The following is a 25,811-nucleotide window of genomic DNA, read 5'->3' on the forward strand; positions in this document are numbered from 1 at the left end:
AGGCGGCGGCAGGTGGCAAAGAGGGGCTAACAGCAAACACCAGTTCTCTCTCAGAATCAGTGCATCCTGACAGAGGGCAGAACGTCCCACCCAGTGCCCTAATGCATCGACTGGGAGCCCCTTCCCACCACCCCAGCTCTCCATGGGGTAAATCACTCATTGACACCTGCCAAGGGGCCACCAATAGGTTCTCCAGTGCAGGGGGCTGTGGAGGAGTGTGCACGCCCTGGGCTCTACTTCTGCCTCCGTCTAGCGAGGGCAGGCCTGGGAGGGCAGAGTTCAGACCCCAGAGCATCTGCTCCTGGAGGCCTTGAGTAAAGCCACAGTCACTTCCTTGTTCGGATGAATCTCCGCTCCTGTGTCCCTTGCTGCTCTCAGCATAGACAGTGTTTCGGTGTCTACTTTGTTTATTTTGGTGTCTTTTGGCTCCCCAATTGCCTTTCTGCTCAGTCTTTCAGGAAGGGGCCTGGTCTTGCTCACAGCTGTGTCCTCGCCAGGCCCTTGCCAGGGAGTAGATTTTGTCGATATTCAACATTACCCCATCTGCTTTAGTTTTCCTCTTTCTAAATCTTTCCTATCCGTGATGGCTAGTGTTGTCAACTTGACAGAAACTAAAAATCTCTGGGAGATGGGCCTCTGGGCATGCATTATTCTGATTGTATAACTAAGGTTGGAAGACTCACCCATTGGCGAGGATCCTGGACTGTATCAAATGGAGAAAGTGGACGGAACACTAGCATTCACCTGTCTGTCTGTTGTGGGTGCAATGCGACCAGCTCCCTTAGGCTCCTGCTACTGTGACTTTCTCCTCCATGGTGAGCTGAACCTTGGAACTGGGAGCCAAAATAAACCCTCTCTCCCGTAAGTTACTTCGGTCCAAGTATATTATTGGAGCACCAGGAACAGAACTCAAGACACCATCTCAATTCCTGAAGGTCTGCTTATGTGCACCCTTCCTGTCCTGGGCAGGTTCCTCAGACACCTGGAAGCCTGTCTCTTGTGTGGTCACCCCACACCAGAGATGTCTGACTACAGAAGACCATGGGTCCCTGCCCAGGTGCTCTCCCAATTCTCAGGGACCCTTGGTGTCCACTGGCTCCTGGGAAGACTCTCCTCCAATGGTCTTCCTTGCACACTTCTGCACCTACCCAACCAGGAAGCTTGAGTCTCTTGCTTCATGTTTTTGCTCAAGAGGCCTATGGCCAGCCTGCCAGGTCCCAGATTTTTTTTGGACACACTGTAGCAGAGCTCTGAGCCTACACACAGCAGGCCAGAAGAAGAGCCGTGGGATCAGGATCACTACTGTGCCCTTGGAGGTACAGTATATTCATCATTTTTGCAACATGCCTTAGGGTGGGAGGTGTCTGTGGGCTCCTGGGGATGGGACTGGTGCCATGCAGTTTCTGTCAGGTGCCATGGAACTGAGCACAGAGGAAACATAACCCCATCTTTTCTGCTTGTGAGTAACATCCTGAGGTGTGCAGACTTCCTGGTGTGGTGGCAGGCGTCGGGGTCTACCGTCTCCTTGGGGACCTGGCTGTGGGCTAGCAGACATGGTAGGGCAGAAAGAAGTATCCAGCAGGATTCCCTCCTCTTGCAGTTGTGGAGGGAGGGTGATTAAGCTATGGGCAGGCAGTCCAATGGCCGGCCCACTTATCCTGAGGAGGGCTCAGTGGCCAATTAGTAGCTCTGGGGCAAGGGCTGAGAGTAGGCTTCTGGAGTGGGCCACTTTTGTTTCATTAAGACATCATTAGCCCATGAGGGAAGCAGGTTCTCCTACACACACATATACCCCAGGCCCCACTCAGCTAGTTGGGGAAGTCTGGGCCTCAGAAGCTGTCACACGTCATATGTCACACGCGTGCCTTTGCTGGTCCGCTCCAGCTTGACTGGTGTTCCCTCCATTTCGCTCCTATATTCCAAGGGCACAGTAGTGATCCTGACCCCACAAGGCTCTTCTTCTGACCCCGCTGTGCTGAGCTCCCCTGGAGACAGGCAAAGGCCCCCTGGGTGACAGTCACATCATGACTGCATACTTGCTTGCCAAGTGTTCTTCTCCATGTCCTTCCTGCCAGCAGGGCAGTACTCCTGAGGGCTTCCTCTGGGCTTCCTGGGTACCACACCAATGTGAGGTCAAAGAGCCTGCTGAGCAATATAAATCCTGACCCCACAGAGTCTGTGGTCTAGGCAGAGGGGGACAAGGACAGCATGATGTAGAACTCAGGATGGAAGGGAGAGCTATGGGACACCCAGGAATCTTCATTGTCACCTCACCATGTCTAACACTGACTTGGTTTACATGTACATAACACTATATGTAAAGTACCATGTGATCACTTTATATAAATCTCACAAAGTCCTGAATAATGTACTGGTGGATCTTTTGAAAAATTTATTATTTTGTGTGTGTGTGTGTGTGTGTGTGTGTGTGTGTGGTGTGTGTGTTGTGTGTGTGTGTGTGCGCGTGCATGTGCCCACGGAGGCTAAAGGTATCTCATTTTCTGGAGGTGGAGTTACAGGTGGTTGTGAGGCACCTGGCATAGGTACTAGGAACAGAATTCAGGTCTTCTGGAAGAGCAGCAAGCTCTCTTAACCACTGAGCCATTGCTCCAGCTCCCTATATTGGTGGTTCTTAAATTTGTTTTACAGATGGGGAACTTGGAACCAGCTTCACTTCTGACATAGAGCTGGTGGGAGTCACTAAACTAGGCAGGGGCAGAAGTGTTCAAAACCCCATCTTACTCAGACTCTGGGCTCCATACTCTCATCCACCAGGCCACAGACTTGCTACTAGGTAGAGACAAGTCCAGGCCTTTTAGCACCCGGAGGGGTGGAGGCATGGCTTGTCCTTCTCATGTGCAGTCCTGATTCTGCTACCTGCTGGCTGTGTGACTTCATGCTGCCTACTTTAACTTCATGAGTTTCAGTCTCGTCACCTGTAAAGTGAACATGCTGGTACATGTTAAATGCTAAGTGTCTCTACAACTGGAGTATTAAGAGCTCCTTACCAAGTATAGCGATGTTGACAAATATAGACCCTAAGGTGGTACACTGACTGAACTCAGTCCTCCAGCCTGGCCTCACAGATCACTACCCCACACCTACAACTGAATGAAGAGGATGAAGCAGGATCTGTCTACACTTGCAGTCAAACTCATACTGTGTGGGTAAAGAGCCAGAGAGAAGTGGTCAGTGAGGATGCTTGCAGCTGGCCTACTCCCCGTCTTGTCATCAGTAGAGTATGACGAGGTCTGCGTATGGAAGTCTGGGATGCTGGTACCCATTACTGGTACCAGGGGATAAGGATGTGGGCAGCCAGGCAGTGCCTACCATTGACTTTGCAGCAAAGATGGTGGAAAACGTCTGTAACGTCACCAAGTAAATGGTCCATCTGATTCACTCACCCGGTCTGTAGGAGTGGCGTACTAATGACATCAACACACCCTTTCCCTTTCTGCATGCCTGGAGCTCCCAAATGACAAAGGGAAGCAGGGGTCTGACGCCTGCCCTCTCAGTGCCCCCTGTCAGTGCCCCACAGTTCCTGCTGAGGTGGAATGCTACCCTGTGAAACTCACCTGCTGCTCAAACATCCTATACATTTTCTGGGCTTGCCCTCATAGGACTAATTAAAAGGACACATATCTTTCTAAAAAGCAGAAGAAACTGATAATGAATTTAAAGAGAGGAAAAAGAATCCTCATTTAAGCCACATGTTTTTTTTTTTTCCCCCATGATCCCAACCCAAGCATTCAGAAAGTGTGAAAACACACATAACTGAGAAGCTTTTTAGGCGAGTGACTTTTAGATTAGTTGGCTATGATGAACAGGCAGGACCAGCTTGCATCTTGCTTACTAGCGACCCAGGAGCCTGGGTCTCTGCCACAGCAGGGACAGGTGGCTGTGGGGGTAGGGAGGAGGGGGAGTAGAGGACACACATGGAGAGGACTCTGTGCCTTTGGTTCCCAGACCTGCCTTTGATCTGCAATGTCAAAAGCAACTTGAGGACAATGTTTAGTTGATAGATGGAGCGAGACAGGGAGGCCGCCTTCCTTCATCTGTCATTCCTGTCACCTTAAGAGACGGGTGACTGGGATGGAAATATTAACTCTGCCTGATGGTTAGGAAGAGATAGACATGGGGGCTGGGGAGAGGACTCAGTTGGTAAAATGCTTGCTTTGCAAACATGGGGACCTAAGTTTGATTTCCATAATCTACTTAAAAAAAAAAGGTTGGTCATGCTTGGCACATGCTTGTAATCCTAGTCCAGTGCTGGGGAGGCAGATGGACAGATTCCCGGAACTTTCTGTGCAACTAGGCTGACCTACTTGATAAGTTCCAGGGTAGTGAGAGGTCCTCTCAAAAGCCAAGGTGGACAGTGCCTGAGGAACCCCACGTGAGGCTGTCCTCTGGCTCCTCACACATGTACACACACATCTGTACACACACACCTGTGTACACACACACACACACACACACACACACACACACACACTCAAAGAGATGGATCTGGTTCCCATGGCTACCATACCCGCTCTATGCTCCCTTCCTGGATTATGGGTCACCTATTTGCTAAAGTCAGGAGAGAGGTGCAATCTCAGCATGAACCAGCTCAGTTGAGCAGGGCAGCTGGTAGCCTTGGAACTCCTTACCTAGCCTTTAGCTAGCTGTGCTCTACAACACAGTGAGGGCCAGGACAATTGCACAGAAGACATAACTTAGAAGCCTCCTTCTCCATCCCACCTCCGAACTTATCAACACAAGTCACTTCTGTAGGACAATCCCCCTGACAGACCCATCATCCTGTAATAGAGCAACTGAGTCTGCTTCAGAATGCTAGGGGGCTTTGCCACCTCACAGCCCCTACCCTGCCTTGCACCCAGGAAGCTGACAAAATAGAAGCTAGAAAATTAAATTCCAAAGTCTTAACTTCTGCCAGCCCATCAACTCCAGCTGTTAAAATTAAATCCAATATGCTGTTGCTAAGATATGGGAGCTACGACTTTGTGGGTTTTAGTGAGGTTTCTTTAATGCCCATCGACTTAGGTGATAAGTTGTACCTTATGTCTCATTTCAATGACTCATTTAAAATTCACCCAACCATATATCTGTTCCTACAGCTCTGGGAATTTAGCACAGAGTTCCTATAACTTTAAAAAACCATTGATCCCAGGGCGCTCCAAGAGGCCGCATATCAGGCCTTTATAGCTGGGTTAACTCATTTTGTAGCTTCCTTAATGGCTGTGAGTTTACATTTTATTGCATATTTATTACTTGGGTTGGGCTGTGATGAATGGTTTTGTTGCTCAGTTCAAAACAAGTCCAAGGTGATGGCAGAATCTAATTTGCTTTAAAAATGATGATTATAAAGCTTTTCAAATAATAATCCAGGAATGAAGGGAGCAGACATCGGGGTGGCCTGCTGGAGGCCCGTGGCTGGAGGAGAAGGGATGACGTGCGCCTTTTCCATGGTGGCTCATGTTTATATTGACCTTCATCAGGGAAGCCATCTCTCTGACATCATGGGTGGTAGAGATGCTTGCGTTCCCTTGGGAGCAAAGCCAAGCGCTTATTGTTTGGCTCCAGATCCATTCCCAGGAAGAGGTCCAGAGGCTGCTATTGCACCAGGATCAAGGATGTGCCCAGGCAGCACCAATCTCTGTTTCATGATGCCATCGTGGGCTATGTGAATGGTGACGCCTAGTTTTGTTAATTACTTCTCTCATTACTGTGATAAAACACCCGGCAAAAGCAACTTAAAGGAGGAAGTGTTTCTTTCGGCTCATGGTTTGAGGGGATAGAGTCTGTGCTGGTTAGTTTGCATCAGCCTGACAAACCTAGGAAGAAGTAATCTCAATTCAGGAATTGCTTCTATCACATGGACCTATGACCATGTTCTCAATTAATAATTGATCTAAGAGGGCCCAGCCCACTGTGGGTGGTACCTATGCAGGCCGTTCTGGGCTGTGTAAGAAAGGCAGAGAAGAAGCCAGGAGGCAGCGCTCCCCCTTGATCTCTGTTTCCGTTCCGGCCTCCAGGTTCCTGCCCCGGCTTCCCTTGATCTTTGACTAACTTGTAAGCTGGAATAAACCTTTTTTCCCTTAAGTTACTTTTGGTCATGGTCTTTGTCACAGCAACAGAGAACAAACTATGACACAGTTTATCATGTCAGGGGAGGAGAGAGAGAAGAGAGAGGGGAGAGGGGAGAGGGACCTGGGTCCTCTGTAAGAGCAGTCAATGATCTTAACCACTGAGTCATCTCTTTAGTCCCGAGGACATTACGAGAGAGAGAGAGAGAGAGAGAGAGAGAGAGAGAGAGAGAGAGAGAATGAATGAATCCTGGTGCTTAGGATCCCAATTCGTGGAAGGGTGGGACCCACATTTAGGTGGGGTCTTCCCACCTCAACTAACCTAGACATGCCCAGATATTTGTCTTCAAGGTGATTTTAGATCCTGTCAAGTTGATGATCAATCTAAACCATCACTTAGGTTGTCCCCTATGTTCCTGAAGTCCAGCCTCTGGCTCCTAATATACACTGACCTCTTCCTTCATCCCTTCCTTTACAGAGGAGCTGGAGTCCAGGTAGTATTTCTGGAACACATTACTGCTGTCCCCAGCAAACATGCCATCTCCTGGCTTGGGGAACAAACCTTGCCATAATCCCTCCTGGCTGATCTTCCTATTTTCATCCACATTCTTTGGTACCAGTCTCATCAGGGGACCTCACTCTGGGGAAGGGGAAGGAAAGACTAGTGATGAACCAGGCACTGAGGTCAATAGGGAGGGTCTCTCCTGATGTTCAGATCAACACTTGACATCTGGCTCTGGAGAAGAACAGCACCGCCCCCTTTACATGGTCAGATTTCTGAGTGTCAAGATTCTCACAATCGATTTCAAGCCACCAACTGTTCAACACTGTGCTTGCAAAATTCCTGATCATTTAATCATAAGTTTTGAGGATCCAGGTCCAGCAAAGTGGACTTCCAAACTTTCTATAATACAGATATTTATTTCTGAGAATAATCTCCTGATCCAACAAGCAGGTACTTCTAGCAGCAAGATAAGCCTACAATTCATTCACACTTTATTATGAATGAGTACCAGCAGATATGGGTTTTACCAGTGAGTAGGGAGGAGGAGGTTAGAGACAAACATAAACATATTATGTCAAGTAAGGCCCCTGTAATCATGGTTGGATGGTGGCCCCGGGTAATGAGGATACTGTGAACTGGAAAGCATTCCTCACAGAATCTAATCAAACATGTGGGCACCTCCTGTGGAGAAGAATCACTTGCTAGTCTCCCTAGTGCCACCCAAGTAGGCCGTCCATTTGCTACAAGAGCCCCCACACCTTTTGTAGCAAATCCTGAAAACTGCCTCTCAGGTTTTATAAATATCTGGAATAACCACAGTTCAAAGAAATGTCAATACGAAGCAGGAATACCTTCTTGAAAGATGAAATTCCAGGCAAGGACTGTAGAGAAGGAAGGATCCTAAACTCTGTGGCTTAGGATATTCAGTGTTCTTGGGGGCTCACACTGCTTCTCCAAGGCCAAGGCCTTTGTGTTAGGTGCTGTGACCCTGAGGGAGTGTACACAGGTGCATGTACTACCTGCTCTAAGCACAGGTGTAGTACCCTTGAATAGAAAAGGGCTTTACCTCTTTGGGGTAAGGAATATTCCTCAGGTCTCTATATGGGCCCAGTACCTAGCTGCCCTCTGAGCCTCAGTGCTGGTCTCAGTGGTCTTCTATGAGGATAGTGCTCATGTATCCCTGCCAACTATGGTTAGTTTGATGGAATCTCTTAGCAGGTTGCCTCAGGGCCAAGTCAGGGTCCTTGAGATATCACCTCCAGGTGTGGTGTGGCCCAGGGAACCCAAGGGGAGCCACCCAGAGAACCCCTCCGTTGTCATAGGAACACTAGCAGTCTTTTTCTCTGGGATTCCCTTGCTTCTCCTGAACATGCACTCTGTACCCGAGGCCTTTTGATAGTGACTGACCCTGGGTCCTGCCTGGCCATGCTCCAGGTACCTCCTGCAAGCTCTACCTCCAAGCAGGATTCTCCAATGGATTCAGGGCTCTGAGGGCAGCCCTAAAACCTGTTCCCTCTATGTTCAGTGTTGAATAGTAGTTTCCTCTGAATTGAGACATTCTCATCTGGAAGTGGGAGGGAGGCTCCCAAGACTTAGGAAATAAATGAAACTTACAAGACTCTGAGAAATTTACAGGATTCACAAGGCCCCTCCTTAAGGTTTATATAAGCAACAGCAGTTACTGAGCAGAGGAGGCTCTCCAACCAAGTGAGCTGCCTGTAAGTCCTGCAGGAGAGTTGTTGCATGGTGGGCTTTTCAGTGACACAGCTGCCTTTGAGGCTCCTGAAAATAACCTCTCACCCTTGCTCTGTAAATATCCTTGATAACTCATTATTTCACTAAGCTGGACTTAAATGGATCATTTCTTTGGTTTGCCATTGATGCCCTATCTGGGTGAATAGGTATTTCTTCAAGTTTCTCCAAGAACAGTCATATAACATGCAGTCACAGAATTTTCCCCACAGTTCCACTCGTAGCCACAGCTCCAAAGGCCTCCATCAATGGGGAAAACCTTTATTGAAAAGTCAAGGGCTTCTCAATCCACCTCAAGCTGGTGCTGACTTCAGAACCTCAGCTCCACTGACTAGCTTTCATAGTGCTGGAAGGTGCTAGGCATGCTATCTGAAGAAAAAAAAAAATCATCAATCTTACCAGGCTGTGAATCCTGCAAAGTACAAGTGACCTGGCAAAATATGCCCTCCAGTGCAATAGTGGCACAGATATTATAGGAGTAACCAACCACTTTCTAGTTGGATTTAAGATCCACTTCACAGGATGAAACCCGTATCTGACATTGATATCTGGCCTGGGAACCTGAGGCTAGACACGTCACAGGGGATCAGGGAGAGCCTAATACTAGTTTTCTGATAAAAAGATATAGTATTAAACTGACTCCCAATGGCTTATTATACCCATAGATTAATGCACCTCTCAACTCTTACTAGAAGGTTCCTTATGCAGCAGATGGTGATTAATGAAGAAGCCCACAACTGGTCAATGCACGGAGAACAAGAGGCAACAGAATGCTTGTCACTTATATCAAACTTCTGCCTCCCAAGGATCAGGGATTATTGTGGAAGACAATAATCAGAAAGATTAAAAGAGCCAGAGGTGATGGATGACCACAAGTAAACATAATTTTCCAGACAGTTGGTCAATTGACCTTTTCTCCAGCTCAGGTTTGCACAAAACAATGTTGGCTTCTGTCACTTGTATGACAAATCCTCCTGGGGACCACTGAGGCCAGACTCCAGGACCACCACCACCGAGGCACAGACACCTCTGAGGAAACCATTCCCACAGGCCCTGTTTTGGGCCCTACTTACGGAAGGCCGTGTAGAACTCTCGGAGGGTCAGGGAGCCATCACTGTTGTAGTCATCAAACTGGAGGAGGTCACCTGGTGAGCATCCCCGAAGGTCCCCATCTAGGTCTTGTTCCTTTAGTACGTGCTGTGGGGTGAGGAGGGATGAGGCCAGAGTTACCAGTGAGCTTGGCATCATGGATGTTGCTGGAAAATGCCTCCAGTTTAGTGAGGACTCCAGGGAAGCACCACAGGCCTTGGGGGACACCAAGGGATCTTTGGTTTTGTCTAGTCTGAACCCTTCATTTTATAGATAGGGAAACTGAGGCTCAAGAGAGGGTTACTCAGTGGTTGGGGCAGAGTATGGCCAAGAGCACAGGTCTGTGGTCTCCCCAACTAGCAGAAAGACCCAGACCGTCTAAACTGGGGAGAATCTCTGGGGTCACTGGTCTGCTACTTTGTGTTGGTGATGTGGAAACAGATGAGACAAGGGCCCAAACACATGAAGCCAGCAGACAGTGGCTGACCTCAGGGTGGGAACCCAGGTCCTGCTGTGAAGAGCTGGTGGTCACTGTTGGTGATGGTTAATTTTCAGTCAGTTTAATTGGTTTGCAATCACCTGGGAGACACATCTCTGGATATGTCTATGAGTGTGCTCCCAGAGGTTTAAATGAGGATGGAAGACCCACCCTAAACATGGACTGGGAGCCCAGACTGAATAAAAGGAGAAAACAGACAGGATGCATCTCTCTCTGCTTCCTGACTGATGACACAATGTGGCCTGCTGCCTCAGGCTCCTGTTACCACGTATTTTCCACCATGATGGACTGTGTGCGTCCCCTTAAACTGTAAGCTCCAAAGATACTCTTCCTCTCTTAAGTAGCTTATACTCAAGTATTTCATCTCATCAATGAAGGAACCAACCAGCATGCTGTTTTTCATCACTGCACCCACCCATCCACCCACTCACCAGTCCTTAGCACTATTAGAGAGCTTGTTAGCCATAGCACATCCCCAGAAAGTAGCAGCTGACTCCTAATGACCAGACTTGTCTTAGTTACTTAACTGTCACTGTAATAAAAATACCTTGACAAAAGCAACTTAAGGGGTAAGGGGTTTATTTCGTCTTACAGTTCCAGAGGGATACAGTCCATCATGGTGGGGGAGGCTCGGCAGCAGTAGGGAAGGTTGATGGCAGGAGCAGGCTGGTTTCCACTTTGTAGTCACACTCAGGAAGCAGAGTGAACAGGAAGTGGGACCAGGCTATTAAACTTCATGGCCCACCTCCAATGATCCATTTCCTCCAGCAAGATTCTACTTCCTAAATGTTCCACAATCTTCCCTAACAGTGCCACCTGCTAGGGATCAAGTGTTCAAATATGTGAACCTGTGGGGGGAGGGGGGCTCTCACACTAGAAGACCTGAGCCCACTCCTTTTCATGATCTTTTGGGGTCACAAATACACCTCCCCTTAGGATCCTGGCATAGGGGCTGTTGGTGGGACTTGTGGATTCCTCTCTGGTTGTGGTATGGCCTGCAGGACACAGAACCAGCATGGTCAGCCACATATTAAAGCTCATTTGGGTAGAAATTCCTGGCACCCTCACTTGGGTAGAGTCAGAGACTGGAGTACAAAGAACCGGAGGTCTCACAAAAAAGAAGCTGTGGGAGCTGAAGAGATGCTCAGTGGTTGAGAGCACGGCTGCTCTTGCACAGGACCCAGGTTTGAATCCCAGCACCTACATGGCAGCTAACAAGCATTTGTAACTTTGGTTCCAGGGGGTCGAATGCCCCTTCTGACCTCCATGGGCATTGCATGACATGGGTGCACTTACATACATACAGGCAGCACACTCATACACATAAATAAAAATAATAAATAAAATATTGAAAAGATGTTGTGAAAGAAATCTGAGAAGAAAAGATGTTATTTTGTTTGGTGGGGGGAGGGTAAGGTAGAGGCATTTTCTCTTTGTTTAACATTCTCAGCTTGGCCTGCTGCATTAAAGGCAATTTAATGTGATATTAAAAAAATGACCCTTTGCCCAGCAAGTGAGAATGTTTGATAAAAGAGAGATCAACTATAAGGCCTCAGATCAATTTTCCAAAGATGGAAACTTCCCTTTGTCTATTTCTGCATTGGAAATTGATGAACTTTTCACAGGACCCACAAGTTTTTCCCTCTAGCGCCTCTGATTCAGTGTCAAGGAAAGGCCCATGTTAGCTGGGCTCCAGTTGGCAGGTTTATGAGATGGACTTTAAATATATTAAATTTTAAAGAGGAAATCATAGTCCAATTACCATGCTTCTTAATGGCTTCAGGTGCCTCAGGCCCCGTCTCTGCCAGGTTAGAACAATGAAGCTGAGAAGGTTCTTCTAACCTCACAGCTACCTAGGACCCACATGGGGCTGGGTGCCAGACGTCTTCAGCTGCCTCTGCCTAGGGCAGGCTGACATCACTTGCCCACCCCATGCTCCCTGCTCAGTCTGTGGCATGAGAAATGACAGTTGAGGTGTGTTCCCGCAGGTAGCCATAACTAACAGGACCTCTGGGTTTTCCTAGAAGAGTTCTGGGAAACCCTCCCCCCACCAAATAAAGTAAAATAACTTCTTTTCTTCTGAGATTTCCTTTGCATCTTTTAAACACTTTATTATTTTTATTTACGTGTATGAGTATGCTGCCTGGATATATGTAAGTGCACCTGTGCCATGCAGTGCCCCTGGAGGTCAGAAGAGGGCATTGGATCTCCTGGAACTGAAGTTATGGATGGTTGTTAGCCACCATGTAGGTGCTGGGATTCAAACCTGGGTCTTCTGCAAGAGCAGCCAGTGCTCTTAACCACTGACCATCTCTTCAGCTCCCACACATTAGTGTTCACATTAGTGTTCCTAGCTCTTTCCCTTGGGGTCTTAGCTAGAGCTGAGGCCTGAATGCTGATGGTAGTGGTGATGTGTTGGCAGGGCAGATACCAAGGAGGCTGCGGGCTTCCGACCTCCTGGGATGCATGGGTTTGTGCAGTGAGCGGAGTCACCTGAGATTTCCAACCCACTCCCTGAAAGCATGCTGGGAACTGGCTGGAGTGGAGATCCCAACAGATGGCAGCCTGTGTTCCAGAGCTTCCTTTGGCTGCTTGGGTTTTGTGGGCACTTGCTGTCTCCACAGACCTTGAGAGGACCATGGCTGTGGGAGCTATGAGGAGGGTAAGTGCCTGCATGTTGCTCCATCTGGGTTTCACCAGAGTTCCACTGCATCCTAGTCATGAACACAACCTGGGATGCTATGGGAGTTATCTGCACCAGAGCCTGGACCCTGGCACCTTAACATTATGGGCCACGTGCTCCCAATAGGCCGATTAAACAGACAACAGTGAAAGCAGAAAAAAACGTGAATCAATGTGACCACACTAGGAAGAGGAAAAGGGGGTCCAGTGACAGCGCCCCCCAACATCATTCTTCTTGAGGGTCCTAACAGGTGGCTTAGGTTTACAGGAGGGCAAGCAGTATGCATAACTAAACAGTCCTGGTCATGCATCACTGACCTCAGGTCTGTCTGTCTGTCCTGAAAGGTGAACTTACAAGTCAGAACTGTGTGAAATCTCTTTCCAGGAGACAAGGTTGGCACCAGGGACCTTACAATAGAAAATTCTGAAAGGTGAAATGGTGGGGGTACTGATGACAAAGGTGATGACGATGATGCTACTGACTGCTGTCACCTGCTGAGAACCTCCCCCCGCCCCCATGTGCCAGGCAGAATGCTAAGCACATCATGTGTCTCACTGTCATAGTACCTTTAACTCTTGTGATGACCCTGTAAGGTTCATGGCTAAGAAATGGAGGCCCCTCCAGCTCATGAACGCTGGGAGCCACAGTTGACTTCAGAAGTCTGCATTTTTAGTTGCTGTATGTTTAAAGGCGCTAATTATCCATCACAGGCAACCAGCCTGCCCAATGACCTGGCTGGCATTGTGTGTATGTGTGTGGTGTGTACATGTATGTGTATGTGAAACATGTTCATGTGGGGGTATGTGTAGGCCTTCCTTGACTTTATTGAAGTGGGTTCTCTCACTGAGCCTAGAGCTTGCTCTGGGCTTTTACCTGGATTCTGGGACTCTAAAACTTTGAAAAAAAATTTTATTTATTATTTTTATTTTATGTGTATGCGTGTACTGCGTGCATGTAGGTAAGTGCACTGTGTTGTGCGATGCCTGTAGAGGACAGAAGAGGATGTCGGATCCCCTAGGACTGCAGTTATGGACAGTTGTTAGCTGCCATGTGGGTGCTGGGATTCGAACCCGGGTCTTCTGCAAGAACAACCAGCGTTCTTAATTGCTGAGCCATCTCTCTATTCCGGGATTCTGGGACTCTAAAATCTAGTATTCCTACTTGTACAGCAAGTGCTTTACCCTCTGAGCCATCCCCCCAGCCTCCTGGCCATCATCTCATCCCTATGACATGGTTAAGATTTTCTCCAGTTGGCCTCAAAAGTTGGGACTCATCCCTGACGCTTGTTCTCTGGGTGACCGTTCCAGTCTCTGGGGCAGAGCTGCCTCCACAGACCACATTGCCTGAAGAAGCCAAACCCATTTCCTTGCTTATTTCTGCGTTTGGATGGGCCCAGAAACAAACCGGCAGAGCAGGAACAGGAACAGCAACGCAGCCCCACTGGCCCCTGCCAGCCTTCCGGCCACCAGGACCCTACAAGCACTCCTCTTGCAGCTGGCTGTGGCCATGGCCCCAGCGAGGGACATTGCTTTTCCTTGCCTTTTTGTGTGTTGTAGACACAAACTACCTTAGTACCTCCTTGTAGCTGGGCCACAGGATCTGTGTGCTGTGCTCTAACCTGCAGCTTTTGGGGAAGCGGCAAGCCTCAGGGTTGGATCCATGGGCTTTCTCACCATGGGGGTGGACACAGGGCTTCCCACAAAGCAAGATGGCTGTGTGTGGGGGGTGGGGGGCACCGGTTCATTGGTATTTGTATGTGAAAGAACAGTGCTGCCCCTGGGAAGGGGCTTTGGGGACCCCCAGGTTAGCACGCCAAAGACACTTGCTGGAAACAAGAACTGTTTCTCTTTGATTTTCTACTGAGGAAAGTGACAGGCTGGAAGAGCAGGAGACTGCTTTCCTGAGGAAAACACTAACAGGCAGCCTTTCTGAGAGAGGCTTCGCCCGTGAGCTGAGGGTGTCAAAGCTGGTTTGTAAACACAAGCGAAGGAAACGGGCAGCAGGAAGAAACAGAATTTTGTGTTCAAGGCTTTTTCTGCCGTTCTAGGCGCAGGTTGGCCGTCGTGGGGGGGGGGCACTTGCATCAGAGACACTTATAAACACCTGTCCCTCTTCCCCCATGATCCCCTACATCTCTTCTCCATATGGGCCGGTGGAAAACAGGTTCCCTTCACAACTCAATTTTCTCTGGATGCCATCCATATACCCACCTGAGCCAGTTCTGAGCTGCTGAGGTGGCCGTTGCCATCGGTATCCAAGTCCTTAAACAGGCACTCCACCAAGAGGCGTTTCTGGGAGGCGAGGTCCTGCCTGTTGTCTCCTTCTTGGAGCGGCTGCCTGCGGCTCTGAAGTGCTAGGAGGACATTCTTGAGGCGAGCGTAGCCAGCCATGGTGCACATGTCACCTGGAAAAGACAGCTTGTTACAGCAAGTGCAGCCCTTGGTCTTAGAGTCGCTCCATCCATTGTTCCATTCGTCCACCCTTCTCACTCACAAGCAGACACTGGGCGTTTCTTGTGTGCGGTAAACAGTGCACTGTAGAGGACACTTATTTGTCCACCTGTCCACCCACCCAGCCTACCAATATTTAGTGCACACCTATATGAACCATGTGGAGCGGGGGAATTCTTACAACAGAATTCAGAGGTAACTCCACAGTGGTGTTAGGAGAGCTGGCCCTAATTCCATTCTGTAACTGTTCCCTTTTTGTCTTAATCCTATTTTAAAGGCTGCTTTTGAATACTTGGCCTCATAGATTAGGGAGTTTTAGTTAACAGGACTAATAAGCCCTGCTTAAGGTAATTAGGTATACTCCCAGAGTCGGGTTATTTGAAAACAAGCATGTGTACACAAATCCATGACCAAGAAACAAAACAAAGCTTTAGGAAATTAAACCCGAGTGCAAAGCCCATTACTCTTAGGCCTTTTATCACGGGTGTGCTTGCTGAACGGCATCAGCATTGCACGGTGCTTTGGCAAATGAGGCCTGTGATGCACTGCGACATGACATAGTTTATCTTGCTGGTGACGGGCTGTGGTGGAACATTACACAGGGCAGAGCCAGTAAACGGGCTGGAGGCGCATCCCAGGGCAGCGCTCCTCAACCCTGCTTCCCACCTTCCTGGGGGACTGACTAGGTACTTCCTCAGCCTGACCTCATTGAATCTTGGGGTGCTGTTGTGGGTTCCCTACCCTCTAAGTCTACATGGACTGTGGGCACGCTGGGTATGGGCTCTGGGGTCAAGTCCTCTTTCTCTGAATTCCAAGACCAGCTGAAGGCACACACAGGGCAGAGCCAGTAAACGGGCTGGAGGCGCATCCCAGGGCAGTGCTCCTCAACCCTGCTTCCCACCTTCCTGGGGGACTGACTAGGTGCTTCCTCAGCCTGACCTCATTGAATCTTGGGGTGCTGTTGTGGGTTCCCTACCCTCTAAGTCTACATGGACTGTGGGCACGCTGGGTATGGGCTTTCTGGGGTCAAGTCCTCTTTCTCTGAATTCCAAGACCAGCTGAAGGCACTGGGTGAAACACTCAGAGCTGGTGAGTGAACAGACTTGGGCTTGGGGGCCTCTGGGTTTGTAAGATCTAGATCTGCTGCTGCAGGGCTACGTAACCTGGGGGAAGGGGCCTCAGTGCTTTCAGCTGAGAAACAAAATAACAGGGGGTTATTATGAAGGTAGCTACTGTCCCACTTGTTATTTTGGGATCATGTTTGGGAGAGTCATAGACCAACAGAAGCACCTCACTGGGAAGGGGGCGGGGAAGGTCTGTGGCCTGTTTTTTCTCCTCCCCCCTCTCACTGGAGGAGCATGGATGGCCCCCCAATACTTTCTCTTGCACTTGTTTGTGTTTTTAGATTTTCTTTCAATTTGGGGTTAATTGATTCCCACCAGAAACAAGCGTCCATTACTATTTCGTGGGAAGGGGGAGGGGAAGGTCTGTGGCCTGTTTTTTCTCCTCCCCCCTCTTACTGGAGGAGCATGGATGGCCCCCCAATACTTTCTCTTGCACTTATTTGTGTTTTTAGATTTTCTTCCAATTTGGGGTTAATTGATTCCCACCAGAAACAAGCGTCCATTACTATTTCCTCCTGCATGTTTATTTAGAAAAAAAAAATCAATGGCTGTGTTCAATATAATCAAATCTATTTGCCTACTCCCTATGAGTCTCTGGCTGTCTCCCATCCCCCACCCCTGCTTGTGGGTCCTTCTTTTGCCTGGTAGGGAATCCATTCCTTGGAGTTCCTGGGACCCACAAGCTGGAGCACCCTGTTCTTTTAAGCCTGCCTGGCTATGGAGTGTTGAACTCTGGCTGCATCCCATGATAAAGCCATTCTTTCCTCTGAGGATATGCCTGGTGGCTGTATTTTTTTTCTTGGGCCTCAAAAAGTTATAATTTGGGGAAGGAAAGGGATGGTCTTGCCTGAGTCTGCTCCATCACCCCACACCAAAGAGGGAGAAATGTGTTACTGGCAAATGGAGAAGTGGGGGACAGAGTAGAAGTAGAGGAGCAGCTATTGGGGTGGAGGCTCTGCGCTGCCCAGCACTGGAGGGACTGTCACATTTCCCTGGGGACAGGCACCTGTACCCAGCTGCTGGAAAGCAGACATTCAGGCTGCCTCAGAATTACTGGTTGGCAATGAGCCTGTGACAGCACAGCTACCTGGAGGTTAGGCCAGGCGAGATCAGAATGGCAGTGAGGTCTCATGCTCACTGGTCCTACAACCTCTCTAAAGCTTCTTAGAGCCTTCTGCTGTCCTGTGCCAAGGGTCTGCAGCGAGATAAGGCCTCCAATACTAATACGGGGGAAACCATGAGGCTGGTCTGTTGGGGTAGAGTTAAGGATATGGGAGCTGTGACAACTTCCCAGGTTTTGTCCATGCATCAAATTCTGCAGTTCTTAGGATTAAGATGTAACTTAATTGGCAGAGAGCTTGCCTAACATGTATGAAACCTTGGGTTTGAGCCCCAGCACTGTATACAACTGGGAGAGGTGGAATGTCTATAATCCTGGAAATCTGAAGGTAGAATCTGCAGGATCAGAAGTTCAAATCATCCTTGCCTACATAACAAGTTCAGCCTGGGATACATGAGACCTTATCTGAAAAAAAAAAATCTTGCAGTTTTTCTGAGCGCTTACATGGTCTCTGGCTTTTCCACTCTGGCAACTGTAATATGCCTAGAAGTCAAAATGGAGGTCCAGGTAAGGGCCCCAAGTCTCCATGGTCAGTGTCCCATGCTGACCCAGTCAGGTCCCTTCCATCTCTGTACTAGTGTGTACTGACATTCCGTGGGCCAGTGATGTGGTCATGGGAAGGTGTTAAGGGTCCCTCCTGAAGGTAGATCTCCCTGTAAGAAGTGATTGTGGTTGAGAAAGGGAAGCTATGCCAAGGCTCAGATCCCAGACATACAAGGTGAGGATATGCTGTGGCAAGAGGCAGAGGGAAGAGCATATTGTGCAGGAAGGACACACACAGTGCATCAGGGAGCCAGTGTGGCTAGAGGGAGTCTCTTAAAGGCACATGGAAGATGTTGAGGCAGCAGAGGGCAGTTGGTCCAGCTCAGGAGTCTGAAAGGCAAGTGTAGGAACCAGGGCAGGGCTTTAGGTATGGCATCCTGCTATTCCCAACTCTTGTCGTTCCTTTCCTGAGCATCTCCCCTGGTCAAGCCTCAGCAGCACTGGGGATCCAACCCAGGGCCTTACACATATTAGGCAAAGTTATATCCCCAACTTCCAGCAGAGAGTTTTAAATCCCTCTTTATACCAAGAGTGGTTGTGATTTAAATAAATTGCAAGGGAGAACTCCACCTAAATGTACATCATGACTCCTGCCCAGTGTCACTGAACTGTTCTAGTGCCCTCCACCCTCTGGAAGAACTGGCACAGGGATTTCTGCACCTGTGGAGGTGATCATGTGACAGCCTGCTGTCCACCCTCTCTTCCTGCAGTCATACTTGACACCATACTCTGATGTCTTGCAGTTCCGCCTCAGGGTGAGCTTTCCTCCCCAAGGCAGGCTTGGCCCCCAGGATGGCTGTCTTCCCAGGAAGGGTTCACAGGTTCGCCTTGTTCCCAACACTGTTGTTTTCACATTGGGGCCACACAGACTGTCTCAGACACACAGGGGCTGCACAAGTCTGTATTCTTCAGGCCTGGTCTATTACTTGAGGCTCCCCACCCTGCTTTTAGTTCCAAGCTGTTGGAACGAACATGTATTTAGCTGTTATCATGTGTTTTCCATGCAAACCTAGCAACCTGGGTTTGATCCCCAGAACCCATGTAAAGGTAGGAGAGAATCATCTTTACAAAGTTGTCCTCTAACCGCCATGTACTAAAAGAACTATGTGCCCATCAAAGGAGTACTGATAAACAAACATGAAGATACATACATGAATTAATAATAAATAATAAAACCAAGTCAAGTATGGTGACTTATGCCTGTGATCACAGCACTCAGAAGGCAGAACCTGGAAGATCACCACAAGCCTGAGGCCAGCCTGGGTTGTACAGTGTCTGTCCAGCTATAACTACAAAGCAAGACCCTACTTGAAAAGCCAACCAAAATAAAACAAAATAAATCAACCATCAATAATCTATTTCCTGGATGAGGCTGATTGTTGGGGGACCCTGCTGCTAGGGTTGTAGTCCTCCATGTCCGGATAGCTCTAAGGGACTCCACGATATATGGAAGGACTCCCTTGGTTGTACAGTGTCTGGCCAGCTATAACTACAAAGCAAGACCCTACTTGAAAAGCCAACCAAAATAAAACAAAATAAATCAACCATCAATAATCTATTTCCTGGATGAGGCTGATTGTTGGGGGACCCTGCTGCTAGGGTTGTAGTCCTCCATGTCCGGATAGCTCTAAGGGACTCCACGATATATGGAAGGACTCCCTTTCTCAGCGGGGACCTCCTGCTCTCTGCCTGACTTACCTGGAAAGTGCCACCAAGCACAGATGCCTGACCTTATTTGGAACATGACCTTTGGCATAATTACCTGCAATAAAACTGCCCCCAGTTTTTTTCTATATGATAATTAGGCATTGCCCCATAGTCGGCTGATAGGATCCTCCTACCGCATGTAAATAAAGCATATATGAGCACCTATCAGCTGAAGCTTTGGCTGCTGCCTCCACACTATATTTTCCCTGACCCCCACTGAATAAACTGGAGCTGTATCACCGAATCTGGAGCTGTATCACCAAATCTGGAGCTGTATCACCAAATCTGGAGCTGTATCACTGAATCTGCCTCCCCGGAAGGGCTTTTTTCTGTCAGTGCTCACTGGCCATCCTGACCCCGTTCGTCGCTTCTGCTCCCTTTGTCCTCGTGGATCAGTGGCCAATGGCCCTCGAGGGGAGGGGGAGAGCCACAGCTGATGTCAACACACAGTTGGCCAGGGGCTAAGTCATTCTGACATCTCTAGGGAAGAGACCAGTGCCATCCTGGGCTTCAGTACACTTGACTCCTGGGAGGGAAGATTCCTGGAGGGTATGTGGCACAGGCTGGGGTATCACACTTTCCTCTCAGGCCCACTTAGGGCCTCTTGAGACCAGCCTAGGGGAAATTCAGAATAAAAATGTTATGGGCTGCTGAAGTCTACCTGTGTGATGATTTACCTTTATTATCAACCTGACAGGATTTAGAACTACCTAAAAGATAGACTGTGGGGGTGTCGGTGTCTGTCTGTTTTTTTTTAAAGAGGTTTAACTGAGGAGGGAAGACCCACCCTGAATGGGGACAGCACCATCCCACAAATTTGGGTCCTGGACTGAATAAAAAGTAACAAAGGAGGAAACCAGCCAAGGCCAGAATTCATCTCTCTCTATTTCTTGACTGTAGATGCAATGTGACCAGCTGTCTCCGTGCCTGTCCCTCAAACCACGACCCAAAACAAACTTGTCCTTCCTTAAGTTGCTTTTGTTAAATATTTTGTCACAGCAATGAGAAACGTAATGAATCTAACTAATACCAACATCTCTAATGACAGTCATCCCAAGGCTACAGGGAACACTGCCCAGGGAATCAACAGACCATCCAGCCTTGATGATGGGAGGCCCTCAGCATCTTAGCATCTTGTAAGATCATGACATAATAGAATGTATGAGAGGGCTTTGCTAAGCATGTGACCATCCAGGCCTGAGGTGCCCCAAGTGAGGAGGGGCATGGCTCATTCATGTTTGACTCACTGAGTGCCTGGGACAGGTGACAGCTACTAACTCCATGCATGTGGGTCCTTGGAATGGGGAAGTCATCTTGGATTTTTCCTTCCCTTCCCCCAGCCAGGGCCATTCCTACTTTGGGACCTCTTAGTGCCTTAGGATCAGCTGTTAGAAGGTGACCAAGTCACTTTCTTGCTGGCCGAGGGTCTCCATGAAGTAGGGCCTTCCCAGACAGCTCCAGGCTCCTCTCGCACCCAGACTAGGCCTGCTTTGGCAGATAAAATATTGATCAGCTTGCTGAGGAGCCTGAAGCGTGAGCCTACTTTCATGTCAGAACTTGGTAATGAACTACATTTATCAAGCCCGTTCTCCATGAGAAAGGTCAGTTGCAGATCTGGCTAAGTTGTCATGACACCTCATTAATCTGGGTCCCTCAATAATTGTCCCTCTTTGAAGAGTCTAATGTGCTCCCATTCTGGCCGCGCTCCCTCCATGCCAAGGGAGATGATCATAGCAGGAGTGCAGCCTCAGCCGCATTTAATTTTTGAGCAAAGGGAGATAGGAAACCAGGAGCTGGCTGCCTCCGGAATTAAGTGTCCATCAAAGGGACACTTGCTATTGCAAAACAAAGGGAAACAAGGGAGGCACTGCGAATATTCTATCAGCCACTTGTGCCTCCGACAGGCTGTGCCTAAAAAGGACTGTCTCCATTCTGTGGCAGGCGAAGGTCTACTCTTTGTGGGGTAGGGTTGGAGGGTCAAGGGGAGGACAGCATGGTACAACGTGGGTAAGACAGATGGGCAGTAAGAAACCCAGGCTCTGAGATGCCTGCATGGAAATGGGCCGTCTCCTGCTGCCTCTTCCTCCCTTGCTGAAGCTGTTCCTTCAAGCCCTTTGCATCCTTCTCCCACCTCCTTCTCCATCACAACACGCTTGGTCTAATTGGGCTCCTCCTCCCTTGCTGCCCCTGAGCCCCCTCACCGACCGTCCTTCTCCCGCCTTCCTTCCATTCACCACTTATTCATCCTCTGCTGACTGGCAGGTGCTCCATTTGCCGGTGAGCTCCACACTGGTCTGGTTTGCAAGTACAAACCCAGCACCTGGCCCAGCACCAACATATGCGAATTAAGCTTTAAACATTTGTTGACTTTAAAACCTTGGCCTCCTCCATAGACGGGGGAAACAGGTGGGCTTGGAGAGCGGTCAAAGTTCTACTCCAGAGGGGACAACCCTGCTGCCCCAAGCACAGTGATGGGGGGAGGGGTCTGGAAATCTGGAAGTGATGGGGACTGTCATCCATCCATGAGGCAGCTTCCTGGGTGCAATGTGGATGCAGAGGGACCGCTGCTGAGTGTGGTACATGTGACCACGCTCATGGGTAGCCAACCTTCGCCAGGCTTGCCAGGGGTTGTGGCCCCTTCCTCACCTGGTGAGAGAGCCCCCCCACCTTGCAGCCAAACTTGCATAGCTGGCCCCAGAGTGAACTCTGCATGGCCAGGCAGGGGCCCATCTGGGGGCAGGGTGGTCAGCCACACAGAGGTGTCTCCACTGGTGGGCACAAGGTAGTTCCCTGGAAAGTGACCTGGAGAGGAGGCAGATGGAAGTTTCTACTCTTTTCTTACTGTGGCTGGCCAGGGAGGCCCTGGATAGACCTGTAAGGAGGACTAAGGGTGCATTTTGCAGTGCATGACATTAGGAAAGCCCTCCTCCCCTGCCTGGGCCCTGCTCAATAAATGAGTAGAAGCTGCACCAGAGACCCTCAGGCAGAACGTGAGGTTGGAGCGGCTTTAGGGCGACCCTAAGGCCACTATGAAAACTGCAGCCCTCGGACCTCATAAGCCTCCAGGGAGCCCCTTTGCACGTAGGGACTCTCACGTGGGCCCCTTGCTGTCTGTCTTGTCCCTCACCAGGCAGCCCTGCACTCAGGAGACCTCTTACCCCTATACTGGAGAGAGGATGCAGGACTCAGCCAGTCCTGAATCTCGGAAGCGCTCCTCGGCCACCAATGGCTACATTTCTTTCAGGAATAGGGGAGTGTGATGTGGAAGTGAAGCGTCCCCCACAGTCTCCTATGTTTAAATATAATAGCTTTGATTACTTTAGTCTCAGCTGTTTGGAAAGTTGTAGAACATTTAGGAGGTGGAGCTTCTCTGGAGGGAGTGGGTCATTGGGGGTGGGTCCACTTCCTGTCTATCTGCTCTCTGCTTCTGACTGCAGACACCACATGGCCCACTACCTCACACTCCTGCTTCCACGTCCCTGCCGCCATGCACTGTGCCCTCAAACTCAGAGCCCAAATCCACCCTTTTTCCCTGAAGTGGCTTCTTGTCACAGCAATGGGAAAAGCAGTCAATAGAGAGGGGGAAGGCAAAAGAAAGGGCTGGGTTAAAGATGGTGGTATATTCAAGGAATCACTGTGGGGCGTAGACCGTATTTCCCAAGCACTATACAGACCCTTGCTTCAGAAACCATGCAGTGGCCCACACCTTCTGTTCACACTCACTGGACTACAGCTATCTTTAATCTCACTATCTTTAATCTCACAGAGTGGCCTGGCTCCTTCCAAGCAGAAACAGAGCTCACCCTCTCAGAACTGCCCCTGGTGACATCCCCAGAGGGAGCATGGGAGACAGGTTGGGACCCCAGCCCCTTGCTTGCCCTCAGGCTTCCCACGGGCAGTCTCCTCCTTCCCTGTGAAACAGCATCACTGGTTCTCACATGCCCCACTGCCTGATTAGTAATGCCGCTTTCTGCCCTGACAATTGCACAATCTTCACCACTAAAGCAAAACCTTGGTATAACCGTCTGGCACCAACATTCCTGCTGAACACGGCTGTTATCCCAGCCTCGGCTGCCATGTGTCATTCTGAGGTCTATTTTGAAGCCACTAAGCTGTGCAAAGAGCAAGAAGTATTTGACTCCCAGATCTAATTTATGAGGCGCCACAACTTTGCTGGAGTTCAGCTTAAGAGGAACAGATGTTTAACTTGATGTAAATTCATGAACATTAACAATCTTTCAGCTGCCATTTCTGGGAAAATTCAATTAACAATAAATGCCAAAACCAACGGGCTTGTCTTTTGGATACATTTTTGCTAACACGATGTAGTTCTGAGGATGGTGTCGAGTGAGTCAAAAAATTTTGGGAATTCCAGAATTCTCAAAATGGCATGGCCTCCTCACAGTCCCCAAACCCACAGAGACCAATGTTCCCAAAGTCATGCCAGCTGGTGACCCAGAGCAGTGTTTTGGGACTATTAAGTGGATCAGTCACTGTGATCTCAACTCAAACACACTATGGAGGTATCTATGCTTGTCTGTGGCCCACGCTGGAGCCACTCACATTGCCAGTCTTGATGCATCTCCCAACACACACACCCTGACCAGCTGCACTGACTCCTCAGTCCCTGCCAGAGAGGCCACATGCAAGGTACTGCTCTTGGGTATCTATTTGTGAAAGGTCCCTTCCTTAAACTGGACTTTTTGCTAAAGCCCAGCTCCATGGAGCCACTTGTTTTTCCCCTAAACCACTAAAGCCTTGAAGAGTTTGTTTCTGTCTTGTCTATTGACACAATGTCCTAGAGCAAAGACAGGGTAAATATTGTCACTGTAGAGGTGGCAGTCATGGGGCAGTCATGGGGTTCTTCACCAGGCCCTGTTACCTGCCCACAGGCTTAGGAAATATGGCCTGCCTCCTGCCCCTTTCTGTCATGTAGAACTTGCCTGATTACTGCCTTACCCAATATTCCTGACATCAGAGCCAGCCATGAGCCCAGGACACAGGTGGAAAGACTGCAGCATAGGCCATGGATCTGACTATTGGCAGATTCCGGATTAGAGTCTGGTTCCCAAGATTAAAGAGGCATGTACTGGGGAGTGTTCATCGAGGCAGGAGATTCAACCTCATGGCACTGGGAACCCAAGACAACTGGAGGGCGGTCTGTTTATACCACAGGTCTGGCTGAGGACAAGGAACTTCTAGTCAGCCAGACGTAGCTGAAGAGAAGGCTTTTAAAAGCAGGTTGTCCAATATGGATCTACCTCAGAATTCCCAGAGACTTTCAAAATGTAAGCCCTGGTAACTGGAGAGCAGGTTTAGTTGGTAGAACACTTGCATACATGTGAGCACTTGAGTTCAGATCCCACCCGTGTGAAAAGTCAGGTGTAGTGGAGTGTGCCAGGGAGGTGAGGACAGGAGGATCCCTGGGGCTTACAGGCCAGCTAGTCTAGCTGAATTTGGGAGCTCCAGATTAAATCTGCAACCCCTGTCTCAAGGTGAAGAGCAAGATAGTTCAGCAAGAGCTGGCAAGATGGGTCGGGAGAGGTCCTTGCCACACAAGCCTGGTGACCTGAGTTAGATCCCCAGAACCCCTGTAAAGGCGGGAGGAGAGAACCACACCACGAAGTTGTCCTCTGACCTCCACATGTGTACATGCATGTGTGACTCTCTGGCCCATCATGCGTGCGCGCGCACACACACACACACACACACACACACACACACACACAAATTAGAAAAACAGTGGACAGCAATTGAGGGAGACATCCAACATTGACCTCTGGCTGCCACATGCCTATGCACACATCTGCATAAACACCTGCACACACATGAACACATACACATATGCAAAACGTTTAATCCTCGATCTTACTAGTCTCTGGTGGTCCTAGCCAAGAGTCCACAGACCACACAGCATTGTGTATTTGAACACACATACTTCCTGACACCTTCCACAGGGCTCACTTGCCTAGACAGCTACTGGCTCCCAAGAGGCCTTGGAAGGGGCACCCAAAGGGATTAAGAGAGGAAAGGAGCCAGGCCACTGCCACGGGTGCTTGCTTTAGCAGGCATGTGCTGGGCCTTTTATCTGGCCAGCAGTGGGTATAGGAACAGGAAGGCACAGGCACAGGATGGGGTTCTGTATTATCTTGTGGGGCTGTCAGCTGTCATAGGCATGGCTGGGTTTGTAGCTAAAAGTGTTGGTTCCTTCAAAGGTCACCTGCTGGCCTTTGGCCATGCCTTGTCCTGAGCT

General features: G+C 49.3%; 1 protein-coding gene across 4 annotated transcripts in view; it reads right to left on the minus strand.

Annotated features, from left to right (window-relative positions):
- The window catches only part of Fstl4 (follistatin like 4), a 458,219-nt gene that overhangs the window by 119,265 nt on the left and 313,143 nt on the right, over positions 1 to 25,811 (minus strand). For all 4 annotated transcript variants that reach the window (XM_029554200.1, XM_029554201.1, XM_029554198.1 and 1 more), the window contains 2 exons: positions 14,825 to 15,018; positions 9,417 to 9,540 (listed from right to left, as the gene is read on the minus strand). In XM_029554200.1, coding sequence (XP_029410060.1) covers positions 9,417 to 9,540; positions 14,825 to 15,018 — 318 coding nt within the window. The remainder of the gene's footprint in view (positions 1 to 9,416; positions 9,541 to 14,824; positions 15,019 to 25,811) is intronic.

The sequence above is a fragment of the Nannospalax galili genome, unplaced genomic scaffold (assembly GCF_000622305.1).
Source record: "Nannospalax galili isolate Female #2095 unplaced genomic scaffold, S.galili_v1.0 scaffold424, whole genome shotgun sequence".
Taxonomy (NCBI): Eukaryota; Metazoa; Chordata; class Mammalia; order Rodentia; family Spalacidae; genus Nannospalax; species Nannospalax galili.